Source organism: Aptenodytes patagonicus, chromosome 7 (assembly GCF_965638725.1).
Source record: "Aptenodytes patagonicus chromosome 7, bAptPat1.pri.cur, whole genome shotgun sequence".
In the NCBI taxonomy this organism is placed as follows: Eukaryota; Metazoa; Chordata; class Aves; order Sphenisciformes; family Spheniscidae; genus Aptenodytes; species Aptenodytes patagonicus.
The window spans coordinates 1,821,626-1,842,739 of NC_134955.1; the positions used below are offsets into that span (position 1 = coordinate 1,821,626).

The following is a 21,114-nucleotide window of genomic DNA, read 5'->3' on the forward strand; positions in this document are numbered from 1 at the left end:
CAAATGTTAAAGAGGCAATAAAAGCCGGGGCAGAAATTGCCTTTGCGTGCTGCGGGGGGGAGATAACGGGAGCGAGCGCACGGCTCGCACCCGCTCCAGGATTCCGCGCCGCGTTTTCCGCCGCCCGCAGCGGCCGCCGTGCCCGCAGTGCCCCGGCACCGGCCGCCGCGCCCCGGCACCGAGAAAACCCGGCCTGGAATTCACCGGAGCGGGGCAACCGGGAACCTGCGGGGGTGGCTAGGGGCGCGTGTGGCAGCGGGCGGGGTGACCCGGGGGCGCTGCCCCCTGCGTGTGTGCGGTGCCTGGGCTGTGCGTGGGCTCCCCCAGGAATGCCACCGTCTGTGCGTGCACCCGCGTGTCTGTGCGTGCACGCGTGTGCAGCCCTCTTGTGCTACCCATGTGCGTGTGCAAGCCCGCGTGTTCCCCGGTGTGCGCGCACAGCGCCCCGCGGCTGCTGCCACCCGTGTGCGCGGTCCCGTCCCGTCCCGTCCGTCCCCCACGCGCGGGTGCGGTGCGTGGGTGCGCGCGTGCGGTCCCCCGCGTGGGCCTCCGCGCGCGCGTGCGGTGCCCATCCGCGTTAAGCGGGTGCGCGTGCGGCACGGCGTGTGCGCGTGTGCGGGACTGCGGGTGTGTCACCGCGCCCGGCGCCCCGCGCGTGTCCCCTGTCCCCCTCCGTGGCCGTGCCGGGGAGGGGGGGGGGGGGGGGGAACCGGCCGTGTCCCCGCCGGTGGCCGTGCCGGCGGCCCTGCGTGTCCCCGCGTGTGGCCGTGCCGGGGCCGTGCCCCCCCCCCGTGCGCGCTGCACCGACGCCCCCCTCCCTCCCCGGCGGCTGCAGTTTCTTCTCCCGCCAGCAGCGAGCAGCAAGTGGATGCGCGATCGGGGCGCACACGCACACGCACACACACACACACACACACAGACACACGCACACGCACACACGCGCGCACCCCGCCGGCAGGCAGGCAGGCAGCGGGCGGGCAGCACGGGCTCCGCGGGGCTGCCGGCCCCCGCCGCCGCATGCGGGCCCCCGCCGCCCCGCCGCCGCCCGCGGCCCCCGCGCCCGCCCCGCTGCCGCCGCCGCCGCCGCCGCCGCCGCCGCCGCCCGCCGCCGTCTGATGAGCCGCGGCCCCGCCGAGCCGGGCAGCCGCCGCCCCGCCGCCCGCCACCATGTACCTGCACCCGGAGGCTGCCAGCGCAGGTGAGCCCGCCGTGCGCAGCGCCGAGCACCGGCGAGCCGGGGCGGGGACACGCACATCGGGGCTCCCCGCCCGCCGCCCGCTGCCCCCTGCCCGGCCCCGCCGGAGGGACCGGTCCGCCCCCCCCCCCCCCGGGGCCGCGGCTGCCGCTGCCCGGCTCCCCCCCTCGCCTCCCCGGCTGCGGCTCTGCCGGAGTGGCCGGTCGGGAGTTAACGGTAGTTCGGGGAGAAAGTCGCCGCCGCCGCTTTCAAATGAGTCACCGCCCTGCAGAGCTGCTGGAGCCCGGGTGGCCCCGGACCCCCCCGCCCGGGGACACCCCAGCCCGCGGGGCCAGCACCCCTCTCCCGGGGGAGCGCCTGGAGCGGGGCAAGCCCCAGCCTCCAGGCGAGCTGCCAGCCCCCCGGTGAGCCGCCAGCCCCCGGGGTGAGCCCCCAGCCCCGCTGGGTGCCGGCACCCGGACAAGCATCCAGTGGGCAGCGCATCACCCCACTCCTCGTCCTCCCACTCGTTCCCTCCATCCTTCTGGGGGTCCCCCAGCCCTGGTCCCCAGCACCGTCCTGCTACGCCTCCGCCTGCCGGTGTGGGAGACTGGGGAAGGGGCTTTCGCCGGTACGGTTTTGCTGAGCTCATGCTCCGAAAGCATCCGTCGGCCCCGTACTGAGGAATCTGGGACGCTGCCGGGGAGGTTTTGGGTGTGCAGCCGCCCGGTGAGGGCTGCCTGAGCTGCCAGCAGCCGGTGCGGAGGGGAAGGGATGCTGCTGGTGCAACACGGCTCACCGGGGCCTGGCAGCCCTCGCCCGCGGGGTCCCGGGGCCCAGGGAGCGGCCGCCGGCGGGCAGAAGGACAGCGTGTCCTGCGGTGGCGTGGGGACGTGCCAGCGGGGACGCGGGGGAGCACCGACGCGGGGAGAGCGGGCGCTGCCGGTGTCGCTGGGGCGAGCTGCAGGCGCTCAGCAGAGCCAGGCCTGCGGGAGTCGGCAGGTTGGGGCAGCACAGGGGACCACGACACGCTGTCACCCGCGGCAGGTGACAGCGTCAGTGCTGCCTGGGAGTTGGCAGCTCCAGACAAGCTGCCTTCGAGGTGAAGTTTTTGCCTGCCCGGAGGCTGAGCGCTCCCTCCCACTGCAGTCCGGGAGCAGCTCAGTCCCATGCCGCCCCGTCCCCACGACCCTGCGGGAATGCCCTGCGGGCAGGGGAGCGTGGCACGGCACTGCTGACTGCTTGGCACAAGGTCACCCGACGGGTCGGTGGCAGAACGGGGATGCCAGCCTGTCCCCGCTGGCAGCAGCGCGGCAGGGCTGCCCTTCCCTCCCGGTGCCCGAGGTCTGCACCTGAGTTATTTCCCCTCCAAACTTGCATCTGCCCCCGGTTTGCCCCCTTGCCCCTGCCAGATGTCCCCTTTGGTGTTCGGTGGGCCACCGACGGCTGCCTGTGGCGCTGCCGGCGCTGCTCGGCAGGCTGCAGGGTTAAAAGGCAGAGCCTGAGCTGCTGGGATTCGGGGGGGGGCAGACCCCCTCTCCCCCCTCCCCAAACCCCGCGGTTCCCGGCTGCTGGGTCTCCCATCACGTGGGGTTTTTCCCACGTCACTGGCCACGGCTGTGCCGTGGTGCCTGGGGCCGTGGGCTGTCGTGGTGGGGCCGGGGGTGCGTACACCCGTGCCGGCAGCTCTCGGCTGGTGCTGGGACACCGTCTGCTTAATTCACCGTTTCCCCCTGCCCCTGCTTTTCCTCCCGCGCCGCTGCTCAGCCGCGGTGCCGTGCAGGCGCCGGGTCTGTGCCCCGCAGATGGAGGCTGGGAGGGTGCTGGCGGCTCACACCCCCGCTGGGTTTGGCGAGAGCCAGGAGTTTGCCACGCCGTGTCCCTGGGTGAAGCAATGCCCATGCCCCCGCGAACCCCTGCCCGGCTCCTTCAGCCGGAGGCGGCACCGGCCTCGTCCCCTGCTCTGTGTCACCGTGCGGGGGACAGCAGCTGCAGCCCCCAGCACTGACTGCGTTTCACGGGGGGAGAAGATGCCGTATGGGGAAATTCGGGAAACTTTGCTGCCCTCTGCACTGTGCTTTGCAAGCCCAGGGAAAGGGGGCTTTGGGGGGCAAGGTGGAGCTCAGAGGTGATGCTGGGGGTGGGAGACGCCCGAGGGAGCCTGGCCTCAGCCAGCAAGAGGTGTTTGAAATTGGGACCGAGCCGAGGCGCTTCCCAAAGCAGCTCCCTCCAGCTGGGCGGCTTTGCTGGGGGGCCATGGGGGGCCGTGCTGCCGTCGGGGCCATCGCCTGCGCTACCCGTGTCCCGTGATATGTCGGGAGAGCCATGACTGAGTGCGAAGCAAAGATTGGGTCTGAAGACAAAGGTGCCCTCTGTGCCACAGGGACGGATGTCCCCCACAGCATGCACGCTGGCTCCGGGGGCACCGGGCAGCTCCCTCCTCCCTGCTGTGATGCGAGACCCCCCCCCCCTCCATCCCCATCCCCGTCCCCGCTGCCGGTGCCAGCTGTCCCCTCTCCGGGAAGGCGGTTGCACCCCAACTGCTTCATCTTCTCAGTGCATCAAGCAGGTGCTGGGGGCCCCCGGGTCCCCCTGCCCCACGTCACCGTCCTCCTGGGCTCCGGAGGGAGCCGCGCCGCGGCAGCCCCGATGGAGGCGGTGAATCAATAACCAGGCAGCTGCCTGTTTTCCCCCAGCGCTGTCTCAGGGCGGGTGATGGAGAGGTCTGCGCGCTGGTGCGGCGAGTGCTGGGGGCCGTGGGAGTGGGTCCCTGGGGCTGGGACAAAAGCCGAGAGCCGGGTTCAAAATGGGCTGAAACACCCTGAGGAGCGAGGCGGGGGCCGAGCGGGGGGCCGGGGCGTGCGTGGAGTGGCTGGGAGGATGGGGGGGAAGCGCGACAGCCGGGGAAGGCAGACAAAGACCGGAGGGCTGGCAGGCGGCTGGCAGCGCGCGGGCTGGCCGGCCTCGCTGGGAGCCAGGCACCTGCTGCAGCCACGCGTCCCGCACGGTGCAGGCACAGCGCCGGCGGCTCCAGCCTCCCCCCGCGCCGGCACCCCCATCCTGCTTGGGGTTGGGGTTCACCTCCCTGCCGGCCCCCAGCCCCTCTGCTGCGCCAGGAGCGGGCTCAAGTCCGGGGGATGCTCCTGCCTGCACCTTGGAACATCCCCCACAGCCTCACCCTGTCCCTTCTTCCCCCAGCACTCACGTCCCCCCCCACGGCAGCTCCATCCCGTCCCCCCTGGCAGTGGGGTGTCCGTGCAGGTGCTGAGCCCCCCCGGGGTCTCTCTCGCCCACTCCCTCCCAGGGGTCCTGCCGGTTCTTGCTCTCTCCCCACCACCTCTGAGCCGTTCAGCCTCCCCGTGCCCGGGGGGGACCCACGCACAGACGTGTGACACGCATGTCCCAGGGCCCCGTGCACAGCCAGGGGACAGCAAGGACAGGGCCGGGGGCTGCAGCCAGGCAGGGGGTCCGGCTGGGAGGTCTGCCTGATCCCCCCCCCCCCCCGCCAAGGAGCAGGAGAGGAGCTGGAGGCGGCTTTCCACCGCCTGATCTCGCGGCTTTTCAGCCTGCCGGGGAAGGGCGGGGGAGCGGGGAATGAAGACAGATGCAGATAATATCGCTGCCACCCCCCGGCCCCTGGGGGCTCAGCTACAATATCTATTATAGATGGATTCAGCAAGGGAAGGGCTTTCGAAGAGCCGCCGGCGGGGCCGGCGCGCAGGGACTGTGTGCAAAGGCAGAGCGGCAGCGAAAGCGTCAAGCGGGGGCCGGGCGGGGGGCCAGGGTCCCCGGGCTGCGACTGGGGCGCCGGGGCGGCGTGTGTGGGTCCGGGGTGGGCTCGGGGGGCGGCGGGTCGGGCTGTGCCAAGCGACAGGTCCTGCATCCCTGTGGGTGCCAGCCTGGTCGCCGTACGGGGGTGCACTGCGCCCGTCTGCGAGCTCGGGGCGTCCTGCGAGCACCCCATCCCCTCCTGTCGTCCCTGGGCAGCTCCGCTCGCAGCCCTGCTGCAGGAGGGAGAGGGTCACCTTGGGGGGAGTTAATGAGGTTTGAAAGGGAAGCGGCCGATCGTGCTGACGGAGATGGAGCCGGGGCGGCGGCGGAGGGACAGCACAGCGCGGCAGCGCTTCTCCCTGCCCTCCCAATTGGGGGACGTCGTGGGGACGGCCCTGAGGCTGCAGTTTGAGGGGCTCCAGGCACCCGTGAAACGAGGTCCACGCAGCCCTTCCCCTTCGGCTGGGTCTGTGGGACACTGGTGGCTGCGGGGGGGCAATGGGTGACCGTCCCCGCTCCCTCATGGGTGGCCATCCCCCACTCCCCCAGGGTCTCGGCATGTGTCACTGGAGGATGCACCCCAGGGACCAGGGTCTGCGGGAGGAGTTCCACCAGCCCCACGTCCCCCAGGCACCTGCCCGCACCTCTGTGTCCCCAGTCCTCCATCTGGGGCCTTCCTCCGCTCTTTATTCCCCTTCTCTGCCTCCTCTCTCCTCCCCTCTGAGCTGCGTTTCTCCATCTTCCCGTGTGCTCTCTGCCGGCCCTCCTCTTCCTCCCCCAGCACCGCCAGCCCCCTGGTTTGGGGGCTGTGGCCGATGCTGAGCATCCCCCTGGCACTGAGCTCTCTGCGGGGTTCCTGTCCCCGTGGTGGCCTTCCCGGCCACAAAGCTCAGCGTCGGCGTGGGTCCCGGGTGCCAGTGGCTGGGGGGCACTGCCCGGGGCAGGGCGGGAAGCTGGGGAAGCAGGCGGGGGCTCGCGGGGCTGGGCACGGCACACGGAGCCTGCTCGCTCCTGTCCCCCTGGAGCCTCTGGCTTTCTGCCTCCCTCTCTCCCGCTGTCACCCGAAGTGCCCGGGAATGATGGAGGGCCCTGGGGCGAGAGGCTAAGTGGTGGCGGCGGCGCGGCGGCGCGAGAGCTGGCAGTGCCGCTCGGCGTGAGAGCCCAGCCTGCTCCTCCGTGCCTGCCGCCACTGCCGGGAAAGGTTTCTGCGCCCGGGTGAGGTGGGGCTGGGGCTGCCACCGGGGTGGGTGGCGATGCCTGGGAGCTGCTGGGGCTGCGGGGGGTGCGGGGAGCAGCCCCAAATGCCCGGGGGCTGCGGGGGACAGGCATGGCCAGGACTGCAGGGCTCGCGTTTTGGGACAGAGATGACCTGGAGCAGGGGCTGAGCAGATGCCAGCCCCGCCGGGGTCGAGGGGCGTCGCGAGGCCATCGGGAGCAGGGTTTGAAATGGGGAGGGCAATGGATGGAAACCCCGTGGGACTCGGGCGTGGGGGCAGAAAGTCCTCAGGGGGTCCAGGCGCTCCTCGGGAGGAGAGATGTGGTTGGGACCACTAGGCAGAGAAACCACACGCCTCTCCGGAAATCCTTGGCCAAAAATAGCCCAGCACTGGGGGAAGGAGTGCCTTCACTTGCCAAATTCTCCCTCCACCGCGAGTTCCTGCTTGCAGCCGTCCCGGAGCGGGTACGGGTGGCAGCCCCGACTGGCACGGGGAGCTTGCCCGAGGGTGCCGTGGGGTCTGCTCTGCCGTGGGGCCGGTGGCAGCTGCGTGCGCACGTTGCCCGGGGCCTTGCGGCTTCGCTGAGCGGCACGTGAACGTGTTGCGCATGCATCCTGCGCACCGGCCACATACCGGAGCAGGGCAGAGGCACGGCTGCGATGCGCCGGCAGCTGCCGACATGCTGGGAGAGCGCAGGCAGGAGGGATGCCGGTGGGCAGCGCTGCCCGGCTGGGGGCTCGGCGAGACGCTGGGTGCCCTGAGAATCCTCTCCCTGTGACCGGGCTGATTCGTGGGCAGGTGCCAAGAGCAGCCGCAGGGTGCTGAGATCTCTGGCTCACCTCTCCCTGGGGAGTCATGGGCTGAGCCCGTCCTGGTGGCTACGGCCCGTGGCAAGAGGGTGAACCCTGCCACGCTGGTGCACCGACCGCTGCGGTGCCCGCCAGCCTCAGGGAGGGCTGCGTGACCGGTGTGCAGACCCGCTGCCGTACCCAAACCGGGAGCGGAGGTTTGCTTCCTGAAGGCGGCGTGAAATGAAACCCGGGTGCACGAGGGACCTGACGGCTTAAATGGCAAAACATCCGTCCCATCCTCCATCACACAGGTTTCTCACTCTGCCCCTCACCGTGGCGCCAGGGCCCGAGGGACACGTCCATGCACGGCAGCAGGTTGAGGCAGGGGATGTCTTTCTGCACCTGGGCACTGGGAAGGAGCTGTGCGGTGTTTTGGGAGGGTGTCCTCCTCCCCCAGAGCCTGCGTGGCGGGGACGGTGCCCGCGGGCACTGCTGTCCTCAGCGCGGTGCTTCTGCCGGGCCCGGGCGTCTTGGCATCGCTGCAGCACCGGGCACATGGGTGCTGGGGGAGAGGTGCTGGGGGTGCCCACACAGCGTGCTGCTCGCTGGGTGCCTGGCACCAGCCAACCCATCCCACGGGGTCCCCAGCAGAGGAGGCAGCACCGTGCTGGGGGGGTCTGTGATAGTCCGGAGGCAAAGCCCCCGGGGCAGGCAGCTCCACGTGGGGGAGGCAGAGACGGACAGATTGACAGCTCCGGGGGATGGACAGATGGCTGGATGGAGAAGCAGATGTGTACGAGGGATGGATGGATGGAGAGATTGATGGATGTGTTGGAGAGGGGGACGCATGGATAGACAGACAGATGCACAGATGGAGAACAGACGCCTGTTCCCTTCCCTCTCACCCTGGGCACGCCTGGGGTGCTGAGTTGTGGCGCTGCACCGGTCCTCTTCCCCGAGGCTCATCCGGCAGTGGGACGCTGGCCAGGAACCCGCCAGGGCAGCGGGACGGTCGCAGGGCTCCCGATGTCCCCCGCCGAGCAGCTTGTGCCCACGCAGCCCCCGACAGCCCCCGGGTGGGTGGCACCGCCGGCCCCAGCTGTCTCAGCCCTCCAGCTTGCCGGCTCTGCGGCCGCCCGGCTCTGCCTCGTGGCATGCCAAGCCTGGCTCAAAGCAGCCTCAAAACGCCCGGCGGGTTGTTTCCAGGGATGACGGCAAGGCCTCGTCACCCCTTGGAGGTTTTGCATCCTGGCAAGCCCCCCCGTGGCCGGCTCCTCTCCCTCTGCCTGCACTGGGGGCACGAGTTTTGCCTGCCTGCTCTGCCTGCTGGGCAGCCCCACCGTGGTCCTGCCCTGCTCCCGCCCGCGTTGTGCCCGGGATCCTGCACAGGAGCGAAAGCTGCAAATTCACAGCTTTTCAGCTGCAACCTAAAAATAAGAGGTTTGGGAAATATCTAGCAAATGAGTGGGAGGATAAGAGGAGGAATTAACGGCCTGGCACCAGGCAAACAGCATCTGGGAAGCCCCGGCATGGCAACGCAGCCGCCTCGCTCCCTGTCCCGCGGCCCTCCGCCACGGCACGGCCCTCCCGCGGCACAAGGGGATGCTCTGATGCCATTGCGGGGCAGGATCAGGCCCCCTGCTGTCCCCGGCTCCGCAGCGTTGCCCCATCCCCTCCCCAGCACCATCATCCCCATTCGGGCTCAGCGTCACATCCCACCCCGGCTCAGCGGCTCGCGGCGACGGCTCGCGGCAAAATGTGGTGGTGGGGAAGCGCCGCTCGCTTGGCACCTTCTCCCGCTCCCTCCTCCCCGGGCACGCACGCGTTTCCGCTGCCGGTTTGGCGAGGCGGCGAGCGACGCGGGCTGGCACGCTGGGCACCTGCTCGGCAGCGGCGGTGGCAGGCGGCTTGGCACGGGGAGAAGTTTCACTGCGTGGAGCTGTGGCATGCCGGCTGCGGGGAGAAGCTTTGATCGCCACTTCCAGAGAGCGCAGCAGGCGGCTGGGGCTGGCGGGGGGGGGCTCCGCGCAGCTTTGATTTCTCCTCCGGGGTACTTCGCATCGATGGGTCACGCCGCTGGGCCAGGGCGGGTAGGAGGATGCTTGGGGAGATGGGGCTGGAATACCGAGCAGCTGCAGGGGAGACGCCATACCCACCCCAAGCTGGGCATTTTTGGGCTCTGCACCCAAAAATATGGCCCTGAGAGCCTGGCCGGGGCTGTCCTCACTGTGGTACCTGCGGAGAGGTTGGCCCCAGCCCTGGTGCCGGCGGATGCTGTCAGCTTGTGCCCACCGCTCGTCCAAAGTCCTTGGCCACTTGCCGCTCCATGGAAGAGATTTCCAGCCCCTCTATCCTGTGCAGGAGCCTTTCGCTTGGGAGAGTGGCCAGAAGCTGAAACCCTTGCCTGGGTGCCCCTCGTGGGTGCTTTGGCCTCCCAGCGCTGCCGCGTGCCAGGGCGGGAAGTGCTGCTCCGGGGCCGTGGGCTTTGGCGCAGGTCCGTGGTGGGGAGTTGGGGGCGATGGGGGAGCCGTTGGTCGAGTCTGAGTGCCGGGACGGGCACAGGGAGACAGGGCGTCCCTGCCACACGGGGAAGGCGATCTGGGGGGGAAGGGGGTGTAGCTGCCCTTAGGCATGAGGGTCTCGCTGTGCCGGACTCGAGCGATGTCTGTCCTGGAGAGCTGAGTGTGCACAGGGCCACCAAGATGCACAAAGCAACTGAGATGCGCAAAACCACTGAGATATGCAAAGCCACCAAGATGTTCAAAGCCACTGAGGTGCACAAAGCCACCACGATGCACAGGGCCACCGAGATACCCAAAGCCACCAAGATGCACGGGGCCACTGGGATGCACAGGGCCACCGAGATGCCCAAAGCCACCGAGATGCACAGGGCCACCGGGGTGCACAGGGCCACCAAGATGCCCAAAGCCACCGGGATGCACAGGGCCACCGAGATGCCCAAAGCCACCGGGATGCCCAAAGCCACCAAGATGCCCAAAGCCACCGGGATGCACAGGGCCACCGAGATGAGGACTGAGGCCAGGGAGGAGATGGGAGCAGGCTGGGGCACCTCAAGGTGTCCCCGGGCTGGGCTGCCTGCACAGGGGTGCCCAGCTCTGCCACGGCACCAGCACCCACTGCCACCCCAGCGCGGGGCTGCCTCCCCGCCGCCGGTGCCGGGGCTCAGCCGCGTGTCGAATCCATTGGCATCAGCAGTTCTCGCCGCGAGCGCCTCGCCTCCGCCGGGCCGATCTTACAGGATCTCCGGCTTACACGCTGCTTAGAGAAGAATAATCCTTCTTGGATTTCTGCGCCTCTCACTTGTGCTTGGGTCGGGTTTTGAAGTGTTTCCTCCGCAGCCACAAAGGCCGGAGCTCGCTCGTGGTGCGGAGGCAGCTAATCCCGCGCCTGCAGGAGCGGCGGCTTAGGGGAGATGGGCACGCGGCTGCACGCTGCCATCGCCGCCACCAGCCCCCGCTCCCAAGCACCCCGGGGGGGGGGCTTCGAAGGGTGTGGGGGGGTGCCCTGCTTGGCCAAGCGCATGGATCCTCCATGCCAAGGTGCACGCTCGCAGGAGGGCACCTGGCACGGGGACCCTCTCCCTGCACGCAGGGACCCTCTCCCCCTGGCATGGGGACCCTCTCCCCCAGCGCGGCCGGCTGCTGCCCACGCAGCGCCACGCAAATCCCACGCTGAAGAGCTGCGGTGCTAACGAGGCAGGTAATCCCCTCATTAATAACCGGCTGTAAAAGTGGAATTATAGCCCGTCAAGCGGCATTGAATACTGATGAAAGAGCTGCCGTGCCGCCCCCTTCCCCAGCATCCACAGCCATCCCCTGCTCCGCCGGCGGGTGCGAGGGGTGGGGAGACCTGAGCCCTGGTGCCCCCATGGTGCTTCAAGCCCTTTATGTCCTCCAAGGGTGGACACGGGGTCTCCAGCTCATGGAGCAGCCCCTCGCTGTGCTCTTGGGATGAGGCAGGACCAGCGAAGGGCAGGTGTGATTTGAGGGGGGGGGGGAGCATGCAGCTGCAGGGACTCCAGGGCAGGGATGTGGACCCCCCCCCCAGTGCGTGGGGCTGAGGTCCCACCGCCGCCGTCTCGTACGCTCCACGCCGGCAAAGAGATTTATGGCGAGCGCCGCATTTGTCACCTGCTCTCGGGGCTGTGTCCCCCTGCACGCCGCGGCCACACAGCTCCCCGTGTCCCCTCCAGCCTCTCGGTGCCCCCGTGCTCGGGGCCACCCACCCCATGGCATCCCCATGCCAAGCATCCCAACTGGGGAGCTGATGCTGCCGGCATGGGGACCCCACGCAGAGCCCCAGGGCAGGGACCCAGGGCTGGGAACAAGCCAGGAGCTCCGCCCTGCTCAGCTTCTCTAATTAACCAGTGCTAATTGCCCGGAAAACGAGTCATTTAAATCGTGCTGAGGGCAGCAGCAGCCTGGGGGCCAGCATCTCTTCCCCAGCCTTGGGGGGAATATGGCTGGCACGGGCTGAGGGATGCGTGTCCCTGCCGGGGAGGGCTGGCACCCGCCCGTGCACAGGGACCTGTGTGGCTGAGCCTGGAGCTCGCTGGGGGCTAAAAGCCATGCCGTCAATAAGCCCCCGGCATCGTGGCGTGGAGCTCCCCGGGCAGGCAGGTCCCCGCCGGTGTAACTGTTAGGCTCACCGGGTGATGCCGGGCTTGGGGGCTGCGGTGGCAGCTTTGGCACGGAGAATTTGGCCAGGGGCGGGTACTGCGCATGGGAACCGGCACGCGCCGAAGTCCCTCGCCAACCCCTTCGGTGGCAGCGTCCGGATGCCGCGTTGGATTTCTCCTTCCTAAGCAGGGTAATCCCTCTGCAGGCAGCGCACGTCCCTTCCCCTCGCCTTCTCCCCTTCGATTTCCCTCTCGCCAGATCACACTGAGGATGAACTTGACCCTGCAAGGACCAAAGCATCTCTTGAAGGTCGGGGCTAAGCCTGGAGGGGTTACAGCGGAGGTCACTCTCACCACAGTCATTAGTGTGCATCTTGCACGGCGGCCGGGCAGGGCACCCTGCTTTTGGCATGTCACCATGTCCCCGAGCGGGCATCAGGGCTGTGGGGAGCACCAGGGGGGTGAGCCGGTGTTTGCGGGGGCAGAGGAGGGGGCTCACCCCGATTCCTAGCCACGCCAGCCTGCCTGGTTAGCCCGTGTGCCGAACTTGAACTGGTCGGGGGCCCGCACCGCCGAGAGCTGGGCATCCCAAGGCAGGGGCTCCCCCAGCCCTCCCCGCCGGCGCGGCTGCTTTACATCCCCCCAGCAGCTTATCTAGCTCGGGTTTATAAATGTTTGAAATTAAGGGCTGGTCCCAAATTCCCTCCTAGGCAACAGTTGCTAAGCGAGTTTTATACACAGGCTCCTCGTGACCGAGGAGCGATGGAGGGGCCCCCCTCGCTGGGTTTGGACAGAGGGAGCATGTGTGCCGGCTGGCTGTGCTGCTGGCGGGGGGGGGGCTGGCCGTGGCCCAGGAGCCGGGACCCCCCCCAAGCCCTGTCCCCTGAAACCCACCGGGGTGACTTCACCACCCTCCTGCCCCCCTCCATCCCACCCTGGCAGGGGCTCAGCATCAGCCGTGTGGCTGCTTAAGGGGCTTTTATAAAACTCTCCTTTATTGCCACCATCCCCTTTGCTTCCCATTTTTTATTCCGCCGCGGGGCTGCCGGCGCTGCGGCCGCTTCGGCACCCGTCTGCGTGCCAGGGCGGGAGCCGGGGCCGCCGGCGGCACTGGGGACCCCGCCACGTGCCGGGGGGATGCCCGAGCCCCCGATCCGGCCACCCGGGCCGCTCTGACTCATCCCAGCCTCTGAGCCGCTGGCAAATTTCATTACAATAACAAGGTCTGCGGGCAAATTAATTATTAACAATTATTGTTTAATATTTATACTGCAGTACAGCTACAGGCGGGCTGCTTCGGCCTCGCCGCTTCCCGCTGCCGGCTGTGGCTTGAACGATGGCCTGTCCCGATCCCGGGATGCAGAGCTGGCTGCGGGGTCCCCACAGGGATGCCGCAACGGGGGAGTCCTGCCAGGGGACGGGACTGAGCTGGGCTGGGGGTCCCACTGGATCCCCCCCAAGCCACCTTGGGTCCACATCCATCCTCCCACGGTGCCAGGGCCATCCCGCTTGCTGGCAGCATGGCCATGAGCTCAGTGGCTGTGCCAGGGCTGCCGGGTGCCAGGGACACCCAGTGCCAGGGTGGGGGCTGTGGCGGGAGGCAGGCAGGTCCCTTGGGGGCCGGCGAGGGGGTTTTCCCGCCCACGGGGCTGGTTGGGTGCAGGATAGGAGCAGGGTGGGTGGGAGATGCCTGCCTGGCCCCATAACCATCCCCGGCGCCCGCAGGGGGGGTGATGCTGGGGCAGCAGAGGGGTCCACCCCCACTTTTGGGGTCCCCAGGGTTGTCCCCATGGCCAGGCTGGGGAGGAGCAGAGGAGCCCGCTGCCCGACTCCCCCCCCCCCGCCCCCAGCAGCCCCTGCCCCGCCCCCCCCAAGTGCCCGCACTGCCGTTTGGGGTGAATTTGTGTGGGTTTGGCTGACCCAAAGAGGGAACCCCTACGGTGGGGACGGCTGTGGCCCAAAGGGGGTTGGGGTGGCTGCAGGGCGCCGATGGAAAGGGCACGGATCCAGCAAGGAAACTGGGGACGGCTTGTCTGGGGGGGACAGGAAAGGGGAAGGGGACGGGATGGGGAAGGGGAAGAAGCGGGGAGGAGGAAGGAAAAGGGGAAGAGGATGGAGAAGGTGAAAGGATGGGGAAGGGATGGGCATTAGGAAGGCAAAGGGGAAGGAAAGAGGAAAGGGGAAGGGGATGGAATGGGGAAGGGGAAGAGGAAGAGGTGGGGAAGAGGAAGGAAAAGGAAGAAGGTGGAGAAGGTGAAAGGATGGGGAAGGGATGGGGAAGGGATGGGCATTAGGAAGGGATGGGGAAGGGAAAGAGGAAAGGGGAAGGGGAGGGGATGGGCAAGGGGAAGGGTTGGTGATTAGGAAGGGGAAGGGGAAGGGAAAGGGGAAAGGGAAGCAACACAAAACAACAGCCGCTGTGCCGAGGTGGCATGGTGGGAGTTGCAGGAGGCATCTGGCGACGCTGCGACCTTTGCCAGACACGCCAGCGCTCCCAGGGTGCCAGCAGAGATTAGAGCCTTAGCTCTGCTCCAACCTGAGCTCCCGGGGAGCGCTGGCGGCCAGGGCATCCCTCTGGGAGCCCGGAGCCAGCAGAAGGGGCCGGCGGGGGGGGCCACCGTGCCGGGGTGTTTCGTATGACGGGGTTGGAGCCTGTTAGCTGGACCACGTTCCCCCTCTTCGCTCTCCCTGTTCTTGCCCAGCTCTCCCCGGGTGCTGAGTGCAGGGTGCTGTACTCATGCCCACGCCGGGGACACCCCCGGGCGGGGGGCTGACCCCCTTCCCCGTCCCCTCGCTGAGCGGCGGCTCTGCTCTGCTCCCCCGCAGGGGCTCCCTCCCGCGACGTCCTCCTCGTCTCAGCCATCATCACCGTCAGCCTTAGCGTCACCATCGTCCTCTGCGGGATCTGCCAGTGGTGCCAGCGCAAACTGGTAAGTGTCCCCGCGCCGGCCGGGTGCCCCCGGGGTGGGGAGCGGGCACGGGACACCCCTCCTCCCTTCCCAGGGTCCTGGGAGGCGCCGGGACGTGGGTCCCGGCCACCCTCTGCCCCTGGGTGATGGCTGGGGTGGGGGTCCCGCTGGGTGGGGGGCAATGCCTGCCGCCGGGGCAGCGGGGTGCGCGGCTGGGCAGCGAGGCTGCCGGCAGGCAGAGGCAGTTGCCGAGAGCAGTTTGCGGCGGGTGCCGGCTGCAGCTTTTATTTTGCTCTTTAGGAGATGTGATAATTAAATGTTTGTGCGAAACTGTTTGTGCGGCATAAAGGGAAGTTTCCAAATACATATATATATTTGCGACAAGCGGTAACGATCTGGCCCCTGTCCTGCTGGGCACGCTCCTGCCTGGAAGAGCCCCGTGGGAAGGCGGCCAGCCTGTCCCCGGCAGCGCCGGGCGCCGTGAGCCAGCCCCGTCGCCTGCTGTGCCCCCCACCCCAGCATCCCCAGGGCACCTGGCTTCCCTCCCCAAGCCCTGCTGCACCCCGGCAGGAGGGCCTTTGGCTTGGGACAGCACTCCCTCCTGCCCCGCGTCCTTCCTCCTCCTCCTCCTCCTCTTCCTGGAGCAGCCCGGCACCGGGATCCGGCCGCGTGCTCGGCCGCGTTTCCTTCGCCATAAGATTCAAATCTGGGTCAAGTGCTTCGATGGCGGCGGCTCTTCCCGCACGGGAGATGCCCACCCCGGCGGTGCCGGCGGCTCCCCCCGAGCCGTGGGAAGGCAGCATTCCCCCGGGAAGGGGAGAGGGGGTCCGGCGGGGATGAGGCAGCGTGGGGGTGGTGGGAGCCGCCGGGGCGTGCGAGGAGGGGAGGTGGGTGGGAAGGGGTTTCCAAGCCCGGCTGGTGCCACCCAGGGAAGGGCAGGCTGGAGAGGGAGGTGGCGGAGGGTTAAAGCACCGGGGAGGAGAAGGGTCGGTTGTGCTGAAGGACGAAGCTGGCAGAGCAACAAACGAGTATAAATTGGCCGGGAAGGCATTCAGGCTGGGAATGGAAAGGCGCGTCCCGGCCGGCCCTGGACAGCTCGCGGAGCTGGAACGGCTGCATGGGAACCACGGCCAAACCCGCCGAGCGCCTGCCGGGCTGGCCCCGGTCTGTGGCCGCGTGGCAGCCCCGGGTCGGCTGGTGCCGGGGGAACATGGGCCTGCTGCCGTGTCCCCACGATCCCTGCGCCGTGGCCGGCTGGAGACAACACTGAGCACAGGGCTCAGGGTTGAATCCCTCCAGGATGGCCCGTGGGCATCCGAGGAGGTCGGGCATCCCTGTGCCTCCTGGCAGGATTAGCCCATGGGCATCCGAGGAGATCCAGCATCCCAGCAGCTCCCGGCAGGATTAGCCTGCGGGCATCCAAGGAGGTCAGGCATCCCTGCGGCTCCTGGCAGGACGAGCCCGTGGCTGTCCAAGGACGCCCGTGCTGAGGGTGCAGGGAGTCCTTTGACGCGGCACTGCCAAGGAGACGGTTCCGTGCAGAGGCGATGAGGCTGAGGAGGAAGAGAGGGGAGGAATACCCTCCGTTTCACGAGCAGGCTGCATGCAGGGCCGGCTTCTGCAGGAGGGATGCTCACAGGTCCAGGGCCACCGTGGCGGGAGGGCTGGTCCACAACCCCAGCCTGCTCCGGCAGCTGCTCCTGTCCCACCTCGGCCTCCCCGCACCTGCGCGGAGCAGCCTCGGCTCTTAATTGTTCGCTAATTGACATTAATTGCGCTCTTGTCCGCCCTGGATCGGAGCAGCACGCTGAACCTGCCATCGGAAATCACAGTGAAGTGCCCTGATTACAAGCCCCAGTTAGGAGCGAGCGCCTGCTTCATTATCATATGGCAGCTCTTCCCTTTCGGTGGGGAAGGTGAACTCAATTAATTCAGGTTCAATTAATCCTAAAATTACCCACTCCTCCCCCGGTGAGGCCGTGGAAGGGTACGCAGGCGGCGGCTGCTGCTCTGTCCTTGGTGTGACGCGGGGCACGAGCCCCCCCCCCTGCCCTCCAGCCCCTTGGGGACGGTGCCCGGGAGCCAGGGTGGTCGGGCCAGCGTCTTCCTGGTGCCTTTGCTGGCTCGTAAGGGCCAAGGGATGAAGCTACCGGGAGTTTTGCTGCCCGGCTTGGCGGGATGGAGCCCGGCAATTGGGAGGCTGTAAGGGAAAAGGCCAAAATCCAGGTCAAACCCTCCAGCTGATGGAGGTGCAGCCCCGGCAGCTCCCATCCCCGTCCGCTGCCGCGATGCTCTGCGGTGCAGTGGGGGGTCTCCCTGCCACCCCCTGACCCCCCCTCTCCTCTCTGCAGGGTAAGCGTTACAAGACTTCCCTGGAGACCGTGGGAACTCCGGACTCCAGCCGAGGCCGCAGTGAAAAGAAAACCATCAAGTAGGTGCCAGGGTCGGGGGGGGAGAGGGGCAGGGGGCTGCGGCGCCGGGAGCCTCTCTGCCCACAGGTCTGGCACAGCTGCAGCCCGCTCAGCACCCTGCCCTCTGCCACACGCCAACCCCCAGTCGGGGGTGTCCTGTCCGCGTGGGGACACGTGCCGGATCGGTGCCGTCCGGGAGGTCCCTCCTTGGGGACAGAGGTGGCCGTCCCTCTGCTCCCAGCGAGGAGGGTCCGTGCCCAGCCCAGCCCTGGCAGAGCGAGTTTGGCAGCGGCTGCTTGCCTGGCTCTGTCCCGGGGGCAGCGAGGGCTGCCGGGGAGACCGAACGATGGGTGGTCCCCACCGTCGTGCCAAAGCATCGCCGATCCCTGCTCCTCCTGCAGCCACTTGCAGGATGGGACGGTCCCCCCAGTCACAGCGGAGGTGTCCCCACGTCCCCCAGCCCCAGTGGGAGAGGGGCTCCGGGAGACCGGGAGAGCTGGCGGGTCTCTCCAGCACCCTTGGGTACCCCTCCTGGCTCGCCCGCCGAGCTGCGGGCATGACCAGATGGAGCCATGGGGACCTCAGCGTGGGTGTCCCCAGGGATGCCCCGGGTCTGGGCACACAGAGCCCGAGTCCTGCCCCGCTGATGGAGGCCTCCCCAGCCCCGCTGTGTGCGTGGCTGGCACGGCCCTGCAGACCATTGGCATCGGGGATGCGATAGGGAAAGGAGACCGGAGCTGGAGCCTCTCACGGCGCTGGGTAGAGAATGAGGTGGGGGGTTGGCAGCCGGGGGGGGGGGCTCTCCCGGGCACCCCAGCTCCAGCTCTGCCCCCCGCACCCCCTGACACCCCACAGGGCTCTTGGGAGGAGCCAAGGCTGGACCACCAGGAGGGAAGTAGCCCCTGCCTATTGCAAACCTCCTCCCTTGGCTGGCCTGGCCTCCTGCCCAGAGTGTTATTGGGGTGCAGGCGTCTGGGGCTACCTCAGGCACCCCTCCGTCTGGGCACAGCCTGGCCGGCTGCTCCCGGCCGCACCGGGGCTGGCCGTGCCCAGCTGGGACCGGAGGGGGAGGCACGTCCCCTCCCGACAGCACGGCCCGCGCGGCTCTCCCTCCCCGGCTCTGGCAGGGTCCACGCAGCCGGGCTCAACCCGGAGCTGCAGGCGGGCATCGACGAGGGGCGTGAGGGCTGGGCACCGGCAGCTTTTCAAGTCTCCCAGCGCCGGCAGGGAGCTGCTCGGCTCCACAGCCCCCGGCACGCAGCTCGGGCAGCGGGGCGCCGCAAACGGCTTGCCGGAGCCAGGAGGTTCAGGCTCCATGCCGGCAGCGGGCTGGTTCAGCAGGGGGGGACCCGGAGGGGTCTCCAGCACTCAGCAGCATCACGGTTAACCAAGCAGCGTGCGCTTCCAGGACCCGGCTGCTGAGGAGGCGAGGACGCACAGGCAGGCATGCCGAGGATGCACAGGCACGCGTGCCGGGGACGCTGCGCCAGCACCACACTCGCCGGCACCTCTCTAACCCCGCTCCATCCTTCTCTCCTTCCCAGCTGGTGGAGCCGCCCGCTCCTGTCTCTCCGCAGCTCTGCCCTGCTCCGTCCGTCCATCCACCTGTCTGTCCGTCTGCGTGTGCGTGGGTGTCCGAGGGGTGGGTGGCTGCGCGCCCCGTCTCTCTCCGCAGGATCCCGGCGCTCCGGGGGCGGAGGGCTGCTTTTCCTCCCCTCTCGCAGGAATTCAGCTTCTCTCTCTTGTATTTCCCTTTTCTTTCTCCCCTGGTCTCCGGCCGCTGTAGCGATCTAGACAGAGACTTTTGGAATAACAATGACAACACAGTGCAGCAGAAATGGAGCTCCTACCCTCCCAAGGAGTTTATACTAAACATTTCACCTTACGCCCCGTACGGTGATCCGCGGCTTTCCCTCAAGTGAGTCTCTCCTTACCGGGTTTGCTCCGTGTAGTGAGTATATGGGCAGCACCCACTCGCCTTCCTCCTCCTCCTCCTCCTTCTCCCGGGCTCCCCGCACGCCACCCCATGGGCAGCCCCATGGAGACGAGCAACCCCTCCTTCCCGCTCCCCCGGGGGCGGCCGGGGCCGTGGCAGGTCGTGTCCCCCCCCCACCTTGCGGCGGCACAGGATGGGGTTGCGCGTTGGGGGCACCCCCTCGGCGCGGGGACGGGTCCCCCCAGGGCTGGGCTGCTGGCGAGCGGGACCCCCGCCCTGACCCTCGCCCTCCTCCCCCTTTATTTTGGATGGTTTTGCCGAGGCCCCCGTGCACCCCCCGGCCAGGACCCCTTTTCTTTTGCAGTGCTGATGTCTCTCTTTCTCTCTCTGTCTGTATGTCCGTCTCTTGTCCATCTGTCCCCCTCCGGCTCTCTCCCCCTCCCCTCATACCCCCCACCTCTATCGAACGGCTCCCCCACCATGTCCATCCATCTGTCCGTCCGGCTCCCTTCATGTCTGTCTGGGGGGGTCCGGCCACTGGCCCGGCCCAGTGGCTCTCTGTTATCAGGGGCCAAGCTGACGGCGTCGGCCGCCGCGGGGTTGGCGGGGGAGCGCGACGGCCGCCCCGGGGAGAAGCAGCGGCTCGGCGAGGACGGCATGAGGAGCAGCATCTCTGCCCACAGCGAGCCCGGCACGGGGAAGGCGGCGCGAGGCCGCTGGCACACGGTGCAGAGCCACTTGGCCGCAGGGAAGCTCAGCCTGTCCAAGTGAGTGAGCACGCACGGTCCGGCACGGCACCCTGGCACGGACCCCCGCCACCGCCAGCGTGCCCAGGTGCCCGCTCCCCTCTGCGAGCTGCGCTTGGACGGGGGCCACCAAGAGATCCCCTGGCCCACCGCGCCAAGGGAGACGGGGGCTGCCCAGGCCCCTGGCAGCGTTTCGGCAGCCTTTTGGCTCGGGAGGAGCGGAGGAGGGGGCTGCGGGGCTCAAGCCCCAGCCGGGCAGGAGGAGCGCCTTTGGGTGCTGTCCCCGGCACGTTTCCAGTGCCAAGAGCGGCTTTGCCCGATGCCGGTGGGAAGCAGCTTGGCGTCCCCGGTGAGGCTCCCCGGGGCAGGGGGCACCATCTTGATGATGGCCCAAAGGCAGGAGCTGCTCTCCCATGTCCCCGTCCCTGGGATGCGGCCATCAGGGATGGTGCGTGGCATCGCCAGCCTCTTCCCTCCGCAGCGCTCCCCTGACCCACGGCAGAGCCACGAGACCCGGCGTCGGCACCTTGCTTGCGGCTCCACCACCCGATACCGGGGGAGAGTTGGGGAAAGTCGGTGGTTTATCAGATTTAGGGGAAAACCCGAGCTTTGGCACGCTCTGCAGGGCTCGTGGCCCAGGCAAGCTGGGTGGGGGTCTCGGCGAGACCCTCTGCTGCTGGCAGCGACCGTAGCTCTGCTGGGGGAGGTGGCGGTGATTTATCTGGCTGCGGGCTCTGTCCTATGTTTCTGATCTCCGCTCCGGTTCCCTGTGCTGGGGTGCAGCAGCCTCCGATTGCGCGGCGGCCCAAGCGCCGTGCTGCCAGCTGAGCAGCCGGCGGATGCCGGCAGCGGCCCCGGCAGCCTCGGAGAGGTCGGCGGTGAGAGCAAAGGCGCTTCCCAGGGCTGGCGTGCCTCGTCCCCGCTGCTTCTTCCAGCCTTGTCGGAGGCGAGAAAACTTTTTCAAAAGAGAAATGCCAGCCCTGCCGCTTTGGACAAATCCCAAATGCCTCCTGGAGCCCCAAAGATTGGTGTCCCCCTCGTTTGGAGCCGTGGCCGCCCATTTGGCATGATGCTGGTGTGCTCCGGCTCGGCTGCTGGGAGGCGAGAGGGAGAGGGGAGGAAGAGGGGGAGCTGCGCAGCCTTCAGCCATACCCAGTCTTGGCGAAGAAGCGAAACCCGCTGGGAGCCCGCGCTCCTCTGGCGGGATGTGCGAAGGCCGGCTAAGAAAAGGCATCGTGCAGCTGCCGTGCCGAGAGCCGCGGACGCGCGCCCGCGCGCCGCTCGGCACCTCCACTCCCACTGACTCACAGCCGGGCTGCGCCGACAGCCGTGCCGCGCCGGCTGGGGCAGCGCTGGTGCGGAGACGGGCTCCGCTGTCCGGGCTGGTAGCTCCAGAGCCCGGAGGGGCTGGGAGGCAGACAGATGGACGACGGATGGACAGCCGCCGCAGCGCGCTGGGCTGGCGCGGGCGACGAGGGCAGAGTTAAGGGGATGAGGAAGCCGCCGGCGAAGCATCCTTC

The 21,114-nt window shown here is 68.5% G+C and overlaps 1 protein-coding gene across 3 annotated transcripts in view; it reads left to right on the forward strand.

Moving 5' to 3' along the window:
• The first annotated feature begins 1,132 nt into the window (after positions 1 to 1,132).
• The window catches only part of SYT7 (synaptotagmin 7), a 31,578-nt gene continuing 11,596 nt past the window's right edge, over positions 1,133 to 21,114 (forward strand). For 2 of the 3 annotated variants that reach the window (XM_076343674.1, XM_076343675.1), the window contains exons 1-5: positions 1,133 to 1,198; positions 14,419 to 14,522; positions 16,853 to 16,932; positions 18,699 to 18,830; positions 19,400 to 19,615. In XM_076343674.1, coding sequence (XP_076199789.1) covers positions 1,168 to 1,198; positions 14,419 to 14,522; positions 16,853 to 16,932; positions 18,699 to 18,830; positions 19,400 to 19,615 — 563 coding nt within the window. In that variant the 5' untranslated portion in view covers positions 1,133 to 1,167. The remainder of the gene's footprint in view (positions 1,199 to 14,418; positions 14,523 to 16,852; positions 16,933 to 18,698; positions 18,831 to 19,399; positions 19,616 to 21,114) is intronic. The other variant, XM_076343677.1, reaches the window with a different exon arrangement.